This window comes from Gekko japonicus, unplaced genomic scaffold (assembly GCF_001447785.1).
Source record: "Gekko japonicus isolate JY-2015 unplaced genomic scaffold, Gekko_japonicus_V1.1 scaffold148, whole genome shotgun sequence".
NCBI lineage: Eukaryota > Metazoa > Chordata > Lepidosauria > Squamata > Gekkonidae > Gekko > Gekko japonicus.
Window position 1 is genome coordinate 41,904 of NW_015170892.1, and position 14,155 is coordinate 56,058.

Sequence of the window (14,155 nt, forward strand, 5' to 3'; positions counted from 1 at the left end):
CCCGCCCTTCACTACCCAAGGGAGTCTCAGAGCAGCTGACAAACTCCTTTCCCTTCCCCTCCCCACAACAGACACCCTGTGAGGCAGGTGGGGCTGAGAGAGCTCTCCTGAGAACTGCTCTTGAGAGAAGAAGAGATTGGATTTATTACCCTGCCCTTCACTACCCAAAGGAGTCTCAGAGCGGCTTACAAACTCCTTTCCCTTCCCCTCCCCACAACAGACACCCTGTGAGGTAGGCGGGGCTGAGAGAGCTCTGACAGAAACTGCTCTTTTTCAAGCACAGCTCTTATCAGAACTAGGGCTTGCCCAAGGTCATCCAGCCAGGTGCAAGTGGAGGAGTGGGGGAATCAAACCCGGTTCTCCCAGATTAGAGTCCGCGCACTTAACCACGACACCAAACTGACTCCAAATTGTAGTTTATTTGGACAATCCTGTAGTTAGTATATAGTGGATAAAATTGGGTAGACAACAGTCTGTGTTAGTATTAGAGTCTATAAATGGGTGGTTTGTGTTAAGTTGGAGAACTGGTACAAAGAGGAGATGATTCTCCACAGTGAAAACTGAGATCTTCTGAACAAAAAATTGTAAGTCTTTAAGGTGCCACAAGTCTCTGTGTTTGGCTGCAATGGAGATACCCTCTGGAGTGAAACACTTTGAAAATATTTCTCCCCTTTCCATTTAATAACCTGAGTTCACTATGGCTCATATATGTCAGCTATAGCTGCCATGAGTGTGGTGTATGTTTCTAATTGCTTTGCATTCCTTCCCATGCGCTTAATTGCTTCTAAGCTGTAACGCATATCTCTCAAGGTCACTGGAGGAGTTGGTAGTGTCTAGGTTTCATGGGAGCTTCTTACTTTCCCAGCTTCATAGCCGTTAGAGAATCTGCCAAATGCCCGCGCGCGGGAGCCCATCTAATTGGGTAGTACTGGGGGGGGCGCATACGAATGCCCTATATCCTATTATGCGCATAGGTAACCCGCCATTCCTAACAGTGTTCATGTTACTGCATCTATGGCTTTTCAATAAAAGTAAAACCTTCTTAGAAGTGTGTACTTCGTTGTCTTGCCGTGGATCCTGACAATATAATCCTGACAGATGTTTTCACATCATCACAGAGGGACAGATGGAAGGAGGTGGGTTGGAAGGGTGGTCTTGAAATATTAACATTTTTTGATACTGCAATTAAATAGAAGCCTGAAAGTAGAAGAAAGGGTTCATGAAGTGATGCATTTTCTTATATTTAAGTGTTTTGATACACTTTCAAAATAAGAAGCATCTGGCTTTTATATGATAATGGCAAAAACAGAAAATGAATTGAAAAATCATTTGCTAAAAGAAAATCCAAAACCTATGGTGAAAAGAGAAATGATCAGTCGCGAGCTGTCATTGTTTGAAATGCTTAGAAGTTCAGAAACTCCTCTCCTAAATTGAAACCTGTTTCCCATTCATCTGTCTTTTGGGTTTATACAGGGCCCAGTCTTACGCTGAACGGCTGCGGCTAGGACTAGCAGTCATCCATGGGGAGGCTCAGTGCACAGAACAAGACATGGATGATGGACGTCATTCTCCCCCGACAGTAAAAAACACTACACTACACACTGGCTTGGAGCTGCCATGTAAGTTGTGGTTTTTCTGTTTTTATTTTGCTTGGGAGTTACTGGGCAAGGGTATTTCGTCAACCAAAAATTCCAATGCACTCATGAATGGCAAAGATTTTATCAAGACAGGCCTTATAAAAGTTTCCTAGGTTTTTTTTTTTTTTAATATTACAAGCACATGCCTGCTTCAGCTAAGAAAAACATTTCAGCGATTTCACTGGTCACTTCCTTGCATGATATACTCACATGATCTCTTGTGAATGCAAATGCTTTGTTTCCAATTTTACAACCTCTGTTTAATAAGGGAAATCTCTTTTGTACTATTTCACAATCTCTGAACAAATATAAATAGCAATGTTCAGGGGTCATTTCGTAGGAAAAGCGGTGCAGGAGCTTATTAGCATAACTCATTAGCATAACGTATTTGCATATGTCACCCCCCCTGACATCACCGGAAGTGTGCCAGAAGGCAACACCCACCGCTCAGGCTCCACTGGACTGTTTTGGATTGCTAGCTATTGGAGGGGGGGAAACGTACAGATCTGTCCTCGCAGAGGAGGTAGAGCTTGTACCTGAATAAAATTTGGTCTTAAAGGTGCCACTGGATTGTTTTGGATTGCTAGCTATGGGGGGGGAATGCGCAGATCTGTCTTCGCAGAGGAGGGAGAGCTTCCAGCCGCACTTTTCTCACGTCTGACCGCTCCTGCGGTGTCGAGCCACTTCCGGTTTAAACCCCCTCCCCGCTCGAAAGCTGCCCAAGGCGTCCGCTTTTCACCCGCCCTTTTTTTAATGCATTCGCGGTGTGCGCATAGGTGGAGCTCCGCCACCGCGTTTGGAAAACCGACATTTAAACGGCCACTTGTTTTAGTGTTTAGATGAGTTTGGGATCTCACGGAGGCCATTTTCAGGTCAAACGTTTAAAGGGAAGTCTTTTGTTGGAGGGGTTGGATTGATTCGCCCTGGTGGTTCTGTGCATGCGCCATGATAGTTCCCCCTCCCTTCTACGGAGGGGCACCTATGCGCATACTGAGGAAAAATTTAAAAACCCGCCAATACACGCTCCCGCGCGTCAGTAGTGTAAATGCCGGGGAGCGATGTGACTGTGGGTGAGGCGGGATAAGGGAGGTCAGTGTGATCGCGATTATCCAGATCAAATATAATCCGGTTAGAACTGGAGCAGTTTAACCCGCTCTGACCGCACCCAAATGTGTTCATTTTAGGAGGACGATGCAGTACTTCATGTGTATATGTCCTACAAGTGCTGTAAATGAATAGTGCAGTAAACTTTGTAAGTCTAATTTTTTCTTTTCTTCAGTGATGATGGCCAAAGAAAAACCACCAATAACAGTAGTCGGAGATGTTGGAGGCAGAATTGCCATAATTGTGGTAAGAAACCAAAGTCCTATAGAATGAATGGGATCTTCCTCTGTTTTCCCTCCCCCTCTAATGGACGTGGGTGGGATTTCAGTTCTGGCTAAGAAGGTTGAAGTTGATTGTTGTGGTTGGGATGCTAAATATTCTGAAAGTGATTCTATTTTACTGTTTAATCAAATAGGGACGTTGTACTCCAGTATGACTTATTATAGTATGTGGAAAGGGGGGAAATGGCTCAGTGGTAGAGCACATCCTTTGCATGCAGGAGGTCCTGGTTTCAGTACCAGAATCTTCACTTGGAAGGCACCTTGTAGGTCATCTAGTCCAACCCCCTGCACTCTGCAGGAGCGTAGCCGAAAGACAGCCCTGCAACATACCCGAAAGATGGTCGTCCAGCCTCTGCTTGAAAATGTCCAGAGAAGGAGCATCCACCACCTCTCGAGGCAGCCTGTTCCACTGCTCAACCACTCTTACAGTCAGGAAGTTTCTCCTGATATTTAGCCGGTAACGACTCCCTTGTGATTTCCACCCATTAGACCTAGTCTTGCAATCCGGAGCAAGAGAGAATAGATCTGCTCCATCTTCTACATGATAGCCCTTCAGGTACTTGAAGACCGCAATCATGTCCCCTCTAAGCCTTCTCTTTCCCAGGCTAAACATCCCCAACTCTTTCAGCCTTTCCTCGTAAGACTTGGACTCCAACCCTCTCACCATCCTGGTTGCCCTCTTCTGGACACGCTCGGGCTTGTCAACATCCTTCCTAAAATGTGGTGCCCAGAAAGATGTGAAGATCTAAGGCCCTGGAGAACCACTCCCAATCTGAGTAGACAGTATTGACTTTGATGGACCAGTGATCTGATTCCGTATAAAGCAACTTCTTGTGTAGATTCCTGAAATGTTCCTATTTTTATTAAAGTATTTTTTTAAAGCCTTACCAAGGACTGTTATGCGTCCTGTTAAAATCCTTTGCATGTTTATCTCCTAGGCAGGTGGGTGGGTATGATAAGTCATTTGGAGGAAAGGCTGAAAGAGTTGGGTCTGTTTAGCCTGGGAAAGAGAAGGCTTAGAGGGGACACGATTGCAATCTTCAAGTATCTGAAGGGCTGTCATGTAGAAGATGGAGCAGCTGTTCTCTCCTGCTCCGGATTGCAAGACTAGATCTAAGGGGTGGAAATTACACGGGAGTCGTTACCAGCTAAATATCAGGAGAAACTTCCTGACTGTAAGAGTGGTTGAGCAGTGGAACAGACTGCCTCAGGAGGTGGTGGGTGTTCCTTCGCTGGACGTTTTCAAGCAGAGGCTGGACGACCATCTTTTGGGTATGTTTGGGGCTGTCTTTTGGCTGTGCTCCTGCAGAGTACAGGGGGTTGGACTAGATGACCTGCAAGGTCCCTTCCAACTCTAACATTCTATGATTTGGAGGAAAGATGCTTCAGGAAAAAAGAGGCCTAGCTAGCCTTAGCTCTTTAGCATGCTTAGTGTGAGTTTCCCATTGTGTCGCAGAACTCCATATAGCCCTAAGGAAGTTTGCTTTAGTGTGCTCCTCCATCTGGTGGTGTGTTTAACCTACATTTCATCATTTCACCACCTCCCAGCCCAGAATTATAATGTACATAAGCCTATTTTGGTGGCCCACTGGTCCACAGGACTGACTGAAACTAGTATGGGGAGCCAGTGCACGATGTGAAGTCCCACAGACAGCAAAAAGGGGGAAAGATGCCTGCATTTCAATAGGAAATGTTCTCAGATCCTAGTTTTGGCCTCTGCAGCCACAATGCAACCAAGATCACAGAAAGCTGCATTCAACTATACAACAGATAAGTATGCCCAAAGAGCCAGTCTGGGGTAGACTCTAACCTGGGAGAACCGGGTTTGATTCCCCACTCCTCCCCTTGCACCTGGCTGGATGGCCTTGGGCAAGCCATAGTTCTGATAAGAGCTGTTCTTGAAAAAGAGCCGTTTCTGTCAAGAGCTCTCTCAGCCCCACCTGCCTCACAGGGTGCCTGCTGTGGGGAGGGGAAGGGAGAGGAGTTTGTAAGCCGCTCTGAGACACCTTTGGGTAGTGAAGGGCGGGGTATAAAATCTCCTCTTCTTCTTCTTTTACCTCACAGGGTGTCTGTGATGGGGAGGGAAAGGGAGAGGAGTTTGTAAGCCCCTCTGAGACACCTTTGGGTAGTGAAGGGCGGGGTATAAATCCAATCTCCTCCTCTTCTTCTTTTACCTCACAGGGTGTCTGTTGTGGGGAGGGGAAGGGAAAGGAGTTTGTAAGCCGCTCTGAGACACCTTTGGATAGTGAAGGGCGGGGTATAAATCCAATATTTTCTTCTTCTTCTTTTACCTCACAGGGTGTCTGTGGTGGGGAGGGGAAGGGAGAGGAGTTTGTAAGCCGCTCTGAGACCCCTTTGGGTAGTGAAGGGCGGGGTATGAAATCTCCTCCTCTTCTTCTTTTACCTCACAGGGTGTCTATGGTGGGGAGGGGAAGGGAAAGGAGTGTGTAAGCCGCTCTGAGACACCTTTGGGTAGTGAAGGGCGGGGGTATAAATCCAAAGTCCTCTTCTTCAAAGGACATTTTTGGTTCTTTGAAAGATCACAGATCTTAATCTTTATTTCTGTCCCAGAAAAATATTTTCATGCCTATTTTACAATCCACGCTTTTTTTTCACTGCTAAATAGACATTTAAAGTTTGCCTCAAGCGTATATATATAAAAAATGTTAAAGGGCCTCTCAGGCCTTAGCGGGCCTAGGCAGCCTTAACACTTGACAGTGTAATATAAACTCCTGTTGGCAGCATGGCGGAATTTTCTTCCGTTCATCGCTTTGAACAGACACTGAAGTATTTTCGTGGAGTTCTTGACTAGCAGAGGCAGTCAAGGGGTTGTGGGGCAAGAGACGTTTCTGGATTTTTTTTAACTGGGATTTATTTTGCTTGTCAGGATGACATCATTGACGATGTGGAAAGCTTTGTGGCGGCTGCGGACATCTTGAAAGAGCGTGGTGCTTACAAGATTTTTATCATGGCCACTCACGGGCTCCTGTCTGCTGATGCTCCACGACTGATTGAAGAGTCCTCGATCGATGAGGCAAGTCTCGATAGACTGTGGAAACTCTAACAGCTGGGACACTTTGCTATCAAGAGTAGTGTTATGTGGATCAGGGGTCATTTTGTAGAAAAAGAGGGGCAGGGGCTCATTAGCATAACTCGTTAGCATAACTTATTAGCATATGCCACACCCCCTGACATCACTGGAAGTGTGTCAGAAGGCAACACCCACCGCTCAGGCTCCACTGGACTGTTTTGGATTGCTAGCTATTGGGGGGGGGGAAACGTACAGATCTGTCCTCGCAGAGGAGGGAGATCTTGTACCTAAATAAAACTTGGTCTTAAAGGTGCCACTGGACTGTTTTGGATTGATAGCTATGGGGGGGCAGGGAAACGTGCAGATCTGTCCTCACAGAGGAGGGAGAGCTTGTACCTGAACAAAACTTGGTCTTAAAGGTGCCACTGGGCTGTTTTGGATTGCTAGCTATGGGGGGGGGATGCGCAGATCTGCCCTCACAGAGGAGGGAGAGCTTGTACCTGAAGGCGGGCCGGGGGGGGGCTCTGCAACTTACCTGGAAGCTTCTTGCTCCTCGTGGCTCGACTGAGAGCTGCTGAGAGAATGGGGCGGGGCTTGTTGCATGCGCCCGCCCCCTGGGCTCCTTACTGCCGGAGCCCCGCTCCTATGCGCTCCCGCAGGAAATGACCCCTGATGTGGATACATTTGAACCCGTCTTCAGAGAGGCAGAAACTGAGTGGAGTACAAGGCTGGTACTTGCATACCGTTCTCTAAAGAGAATCCAGCCTTGATTGATTTCTATTTGCATCAATTTCTTTGTGCTTCCTATAGCAAATAATTACAGCACATTCAGGTTCAAATACTTCTGCTGAAATTTGAGACCAGGTTTCCACTTGTTTGTCACCTAAAACTAGACCTTACACTCAGGTTTGTTTTCCTTAACACATACCTTTGCTACTGTTCCCTGGGGTGTCTTTTCCCACCTCCTGCTCTTTGTATTATACCTGATATGATCTCCCCAACTGCCTATCAAACAGCACTCTAGAAATGCAACTCTGCACTAGGGCTGTGTGTGGGGTGGGGTGGGGATTGGCTTTTTTTAGATTCAGGTATAATGAAGCTGAATTTTTTGGTATTCCTGCGTATACCTGAATACCAATTCCAGTAATGTATTGGTATCCGGAAATATTTGGGAATACTGAAAAAATTCGGCTCCATTATATCCTGTGGGACCATTGTAGTCAATGGCAAAATCTTTTAAGGTGTATTCAGTGGGCTGGGGGAGAGGGGGTTTGAGGTAGTGACACCAAATTTGTACTGTAGGTGCTGGAGCTCTCCTCAAAAGAACCCCCAAGTTTGAAAAAGAGTGGACCAGGGGGTCCAGTTCTAGGGTCATCCATAGAGGGTGCACCCATTCTCCATTGCTTCCAATGGTGGGGGGAAAGGCAGGCAGATAAAACAACAGCCCAGCAGTTTCTCCCAGAGAATATCTGCAGTGTGAGGTGTGGTGTGAGGGGGCATGTTTGCAAGGCCAGCAGCAGAACCAGTGCAATGTGCCCACCAGAACCAATCCCAGGCTCCAACCTACCAGCCTACAACAAAGTGAAAAAAGTTTTTAAAAACTGGCCCCTAATCAGTCAAACCAGTGGATGTCTTCAGTCTTCTGTTTTTCCAGCAGGCAGGATCTTGGTTTGAGGTAGTCCAAGTTAGTCTCACAGGCAGCAGGAAAGTCCGGCTCAGAGAGTGGCTGAAGCAGAAGCCGGCCACACAATCTTCAACCAAAGTTCTCTCAGCAGAAAATGGAGTCACCCAGCCAGAGACCCCTGCTTTTGTGCTTTCTGGCCATACACCGAAGAATTCCCAAAAAAGAACAAACTTCCGTGATTGGCCAAAGACCAGTGTGCCCACCCTTATCTGTAATCTTACTGGCCAGTGCTCCTCCCTCCCTCCTGTCCCTGGGAAACCAAGCTAGTAGCTGGGCTTCGAGTTTGAAGCCAGCAGCAATGACAGCCTTGCAAGCTGCAATGCCATTTGCAACTACATTGCAGTGATTGGCTGTATGTAAGGTCCCTCTTTCCCCTCCCTCTTGAAAAGCAGGCAAAAGGGCAGGAAAGAGAGAGAAATGGCGGGAAAGAAAAGATTTTAAAAGCCTTTTAAAGTTCATACCCCACCCATACCCCACCAAGCCTGTATGTATGTGCCAACCTAGCAGTTCGAAAGCAAGAAATTGCAAGTAGATAAATAGGTACCACTTCGGTGGGAAGGTAACAGCGTTCTGTGCGCCTTGGTATTTAGTCATGCCGGCCACATGACCACGGAAACGTCTTCGGACAGCGCTGGCTCTTCAGCTTTGAAACGGAGATGAGCACCGCAACCCTAGAGTCGGATTTGACTGGCTTTCGAGCAAGGGAACCTTTACCTTTACTTTTTAAGCCTGTATTTGGCAATGCTGAATAATGCCGGATAAAAGCCAGATAGTTTCAGTATTCGGCAGCCGAATCAGATCAGAGATCCTGATTCGGCTTGCTGGATTGGCGAAAAATGCCAAAAAGGCATTTTTCGGGGGTTTTCCCCAGTTCGGCTTTACCGAATGCACATCCTCACTCTGTACCATGTCACTGGCCTAACACTTTCACTCTGTCCCCCAATCCCAGGGAGATACTCAGTTGTAGTGACAGGAGGAAGTAGAGTGAGCACTTTTAGCTGCTATGGCATAGTTGTGTTTTGCTAAGTAAGACTATGGGAGTTGCGCCTGTGGTGCAGTCTCTCTTCTGGGCTTAAAACCTAAGTGCCATGAACACCGCTTTACATAGGACCTGGTGTTCTCCCTGGGGGCTAATACCATGGTAGATTGTACGGCTGAAATAAATCTCTGCATAGCTGCTTTCACTTTGTGTTTTTCTTTTATGGGGCCATTTTCTCTTGGCAGCCGAGCAGCTGTGCTCATAGAGTTTATTAGCCTGTATGGAGAAGCGCTTTACAGGGTACCACTGAGCTGATCTCCTTGCAACTATCATTACTAGACTGTCACTATTAGTTTTCCAGTTTGGTGTAGTGGTTAAGTGCGCGGACTCTAATCTGGGAGAGCCGGGTTTGATTCCCCGCTCCTCCACTTGCACCTGGCTGGATGACCTTGGGCAAGCCATAGTTCTGTCAGAGCTGCTCTTGGGAAAGAGCCGTTTCTGTCAGAGTTCTCTCAGCCCCACCTACCTCACAGGGTGTCTGTGGTGGGGAGGGAAAGGGAAAGGAGTTTGTAAGCCGCTCTGAGACACCTTTGGGGAGTGAAGGGCGGGGTATAAATCCAATCTCTTCTCTTCTTCTTCTAGTTCTTGCAGCATTTGTATTTATCTCATCAGAGACCTTGGGGGCCAGTCATTCCCTAAGTAATCTAAAAATCGTGCTGCAATCTCACGTTATATCAGGCAGTCGTAATGACAGATAAAATCTGGCGGAATGTGGCGGCCACTGAAAACCATTGGTTTTATTATTATTATTTTAAAGCCAATTCAGTCCCTCGTGGATTAAATCTGAGCAGCTGTTTCAGCCATGTTTCTAACATTTTCCCTTTTCGGGTCTCTCCGTAGGTGGTGGTCACCAATACGGTTCCTCACGAGGTGCAGAAACTGCAGTGTCCCAAGATAAAGACTGTAGATATCAGCTTGATCCTCTCCGAAGCCATCCGTCGAATCCACAATGGGGAATCTATGGCTTACCTCTTCCGCAACATCACTGTGGATGATTAGATATCTTTTTTCTTTTCTCACTCCTCCTGTCTGGTTTCCTTAAACAGGAGAGTGGAAATGCGCATGAAACGCCGGTGCCATAAAGTTGACAGTATACAGTTTTTGAGATCTTACAAGGGGAATGGGTGTTCAGGGACTGTTGCAACTACTAAGAGTTTCACATCTTTCTGGAGGCTGAACTAGATCAGGACGCATCAGGCACTGGAGTCTATTTGACATTGCTTTGAAGGAGACTATTGGTGACCTCTTGATTGTATTGTGTGAGGGAAATGGCGAAGTGACCTTGATGGCTTATTGAGATTTGGCTTACTCCACAAATTCTCTAGGAAGAAGTGCTGTCAAACTACTTGGTAGAAGCTGGGTTTCTTTCTGCATTGCTGGTATGTGCAATGCCCCTCTTTCCTAATCCAATCGATGCAGCGGAGCTTCCTTTTGTGAAACCATCTACAAATAAGCTTCATTTTATGGCCGCTTAGGTAACTTCATCAGCAATAACACAGCATGATGCTAAGTGATTCCAAAAGGGTGGCAGAGAACAGGAGAATGTACTTTCTCTCCTTTTGTGGAACCGTAGGTTCTAATACTGTCCAGTTGGCAAGTACCTCTTCCCTAAAGTTTGCAGGTAACCTGTCTCAGATGGCGTGCTGTGTTCAGGGGTTGAAGCATGCTGGCCAGAAAATATAGAGACATCCAGGTCATCCATAACTGTATTTTACACACTTAACTTGAAGAGCTAACCTAGAAAAAAGTACTTTTGTGAATTAGCTAAGTTATAAGAGATTGCTATATACCGCTATGTTAACACTGACATCTTTGCTTGGGTGATTCAGCCTGATTCCTAATGTGGTGGCTCTTAATATTTTACCAGAAAAAACTATGGAATTTTGTATCTCTTTGGGACTTTCCATTAGATGATAGCCTCTGGCTTGGAGGGGAAACGACATACTCCTTGACCGATTTCACACAAGAGCCGCGCCGCGGTCGCGCCTCCCTTTGCCCCGCTTCCGTTGGTCAATTTCGCACACGAAGCCGCGTGGCCGCGTTTTGACCCACGGCTTCGCCCAATTTCCCCCACGGTTTCACGATCCTCAAAAAACAGGATCACGAAACCGCGGGGGAAACCGGGCGAAGCCGCGGGTCAAAACGCGGCCGCGCGGCTTCGAGTGCGAAATTGACCGATAGAAGCGGGGCAGAGGGAGGCGCGACGGCGGCGCACCTCTTGTGTGAAATCGGTCCTTGTGTTTTCAACACCTTCCGGAGTGCCCCTGTTCCACTGATAAGATTCCTGCAGTCCATTTAGCAGATTTCATCCATTCATTTAATTCCTATCCAGAGCAAAATTACTTTACATGGATCATTAGGATTTCTAGTGATTTTGTAAAACCACAAGATGGTGAAAGTGCTGCAGTTTGCCCCCAAATGATGATAGACTGAGATACTGTTTAAAAAAAAAAAATTCTAAATACTCAAACACTATTGGCTGGCCACATTTTATCATCAAGAGCGTTCACAACATTACCTGATGGAAAGTTAGTGATACTTTATTATTCGGTTAAAATAAAAAAGGATAATCTTTGCCAGTCTGTGTGTACTAAAGGGCTAGTGGATGGGAAGATGCCACGGCCTTCCCTGCCTACCTAGTGGTACCAGCTGCTCTGCCACTCAAAGGCAGAACTACTGTAGTTGTGAAGTAATGGAGGCAAGATTAAGTGAAGCGGATGCCACTGCGGCTGCCCATCGTATCGATCTGTCAAATCCTGCCGAGCGGTGTCACCTAGCCCAGTTTCCTCTGCAGTAGTTTTGACCAGGGGTCATTTCGTAGAAGAGGCGCAGGAGCTCATTAGCGTAACTTATTTGCATATGCCACACCCCCTGACATCACCGGAAGTGTGTCAGAAGGCAACACCCACCGCTCAGGCTCCACTGGACTGTTTTGGATTGCTAGCTGTTGGGGGGGGGGCACGCAGATCTGCCCTCACTGAGGAGGGAGAGCTTGTACCTGAATAAAACTTGGTCTTAAAGGTGCCAATGGACTGTTTTGGACCGGTGGGAGGGGCTCTGCAGCTTACCTGGCTGCTTCTTGCTCTGACTGCTGGGAGCAGGGGGTGGGGCTTGTTGCATGTGCCCGCCCCCTGGGCTCTTTATTGCCGGAGCTCCGCTCCTGTGTGCTCCTGCAGGAAATGACCCCTGGTTTTGACTAATTTAGTCAACAGGTAACATTCAGCCCTGTCTCCCTTGGGCACTGCTGCTTGCTTTAGAGAATTCAGAGTCCAAATTTAGAAAGCCGAACATTTTCAGAAAATTCTTTTTATCGCAAGTGCATTTTCGTATGATGGTGCTGCTGTGACAAAAAATCTACAAAGGGGACCAGCAATTTAAAGGTACAACAATAATGGAAGAAATTGCTGTTAGGTTCACACAATAGCACTATATAGACAAAAATGAATAAATAAACTTGTTGAGATGACGTTCAATGATGTTTGTAATATCTATATTTTCAAGACAAAGGACGTCTGACACTGAAGATAGGTGATACGAACATCTCGAGTGGTAGTTCGTTTCGAGACACAACTCTTTTTCAACCACAATTCAGATTCTCTGGTTGTCTTTTTGTGTACAGAGGTAGTATCAATCTTTTCCAACAACAGTTCCAACAGCCCATAGGCTAACAAGTTTATAATACAGCACGCAGGCTTACTAGTTTTCAGTCCGGACAACAAGTCTAGATATTACAAACATCATTGAACGTCATCTCAACAAGTTTATTTATTCATTTTTGTCTATATAGTGCTATTGTGTGAACCTAACAGCAATTTCTTCCATTATTGTTGCTGCTGTGACAAAACCATACGCGGTGAAATCCTGCCTTTATAGAACGACATCAAAGGGACAGAGGCCTATGTGCAGATCCTAGATCAACCAAACGTATGTTCCTTTGCCACGGATCTTCAGCTTTCAAAGTCCCCTTGCCTGGATCCCTCTCTTTCTCCTAACACGTTTTCAACTCCTTCAAGTTTTCCCACGCCCAACTTCCTTCTTGGTTTCCTTAGCTATACATTTCCATTAGGCTTAGTTTTTCTATCTCCTGGTCTTACCTCAGCCAATCTGCTCTGGGCTTGTTGCGCCTTATTTTTTCCAGCTTCCTGGTGAAAGTGGCTTTGGTCATTAACAGAAAATGCCTAAAAGTGGTACACGACTCACGTGTGCTCCTTTCATAGAATCATAGAACCATAGAATGTTAGAGTTGGAAGGGACCTTGCAGGTCATCTAGTCCAACCCCCTGCACTCTGCAGGAGCATAGCCGAAAGAGAGCCCTGCAGCATACCCGGAAGATGGTCGTCCAGCCTCCGCTTGAAAACGTCCAGCGAAGGAGCACCCACCACCTCCTGAGGCAGACTGTTCCACTGCTCAACCACTCTTACAGTTAGGAAGTTTCTACAGATATTTAGCCGGTAACGACTCCCCTGTCATTCCCACCCATTAGATTTAGTCATGTAATCCGGAGCAAGAGAGAATAGATCCGCTCCATCTTCTACATGACAGCCCTTCAACCTATTTAAAAATATATTGTTTGAAGCACTGTAGTGTTGTGAGGATTCCAGAGTCTTACTGCTGCTGTGGACTCTGCCTTGAAGCACAGGAAGAAGATACACAGCTCGCTCACCTATCTTCCACGTTCGAGGAGGGATAAAGGGGGAGGTGCCGGAAGGAATTAAACACACACACAATCCATTTTGGGGGGAGACATAGCCACAGCTTATTTATTAACACAAAGGAGCAATGGTGCAGCACAGGGATGGATCAAGCATTGGGCAACCCGCCTGCCACCTGATGGAACCCTTCCCCCAGCCTGCCTGCTCAGGGATCGCCCATAGAGTGACGGAATACCGGGACACGTGGGCGCCAACCTCTACCTGGTTCCCCTGGGCATGTGGCTGAGTGGCTCCATACTTCAAATGGGGGAGTGGCTCCATACCTCAAAAGCATGCAAGCCCGGCCTCTCCCCAAAAGGATCCGTCCCAATGCCCAAACTGCTAAGCTGTGACAATTAAAAAGACCAGAATAAATTAAATTATATATCTTAAAAGTCCAAAATGAGGGGTGGTTGTGGGCAAGCCAGCTTTCCCATATAGCCCCTGCAGGGGCCCTCTTCCTGCCCCACACTGCAACTCCTGGCCTGACAAGGTGGGCCACAGAGAACCACCCCCCACCCTGCCGAAAGGCACAATGCCTCTGTCCGACCTCCCCGATCTCCTGCACCGCAATGCTGACAGAGGTAAGTCTTGGCTGTGCTTCTCTTTAGTGCCACCTCCTGGCTTTCTACTTGCCCACATCGGTCTTCCCGTTGCTCGATCCTGTGTTAAGGGGCAAATGGGTCTT

At 46.9% G+C, this 14,155-nt stretch overlaps 1 protein-coding gene across 2 annotated transcripts in view; it reads left to right on the forward strand.

Moving 5' to 3' along the window:
• PRPSAP1 (phosphoribosyl pyrophosphate synthetase-associated protein 1) overlaps positions 1-10,806 on the forward strand; it is a 47,215-nt gene extending 36,409 nt beyond the window's left edge. For both annotated transcript variants that reach the window (XM_015418458.1, XM_015418459.1), the window contains exons 8-11: positions 1,474-1,619; positions 2,917-2,987; positions 5,910-6,056; positions 9,617-10,806. In XM_015418458.1, the coding sequence (XP_015273944.1) occupies positions 1,474-1,619; positions 2,917-2,987; positions 5,910-6,056; positions 9,617-9,775 (523 nt within the window). In that variant the 3' untranslated portion in view covers positions 9,776-10,806. The remainder of the gene's footprint in view (positions 1-1,473; positions 1,620-2,916; positions 2,988-5,909; positions 6,057-9,616) is intronic.
• The last annotated feature ends 3,349 nt before the right edge of the window (positions 10,807-14,155 follow it).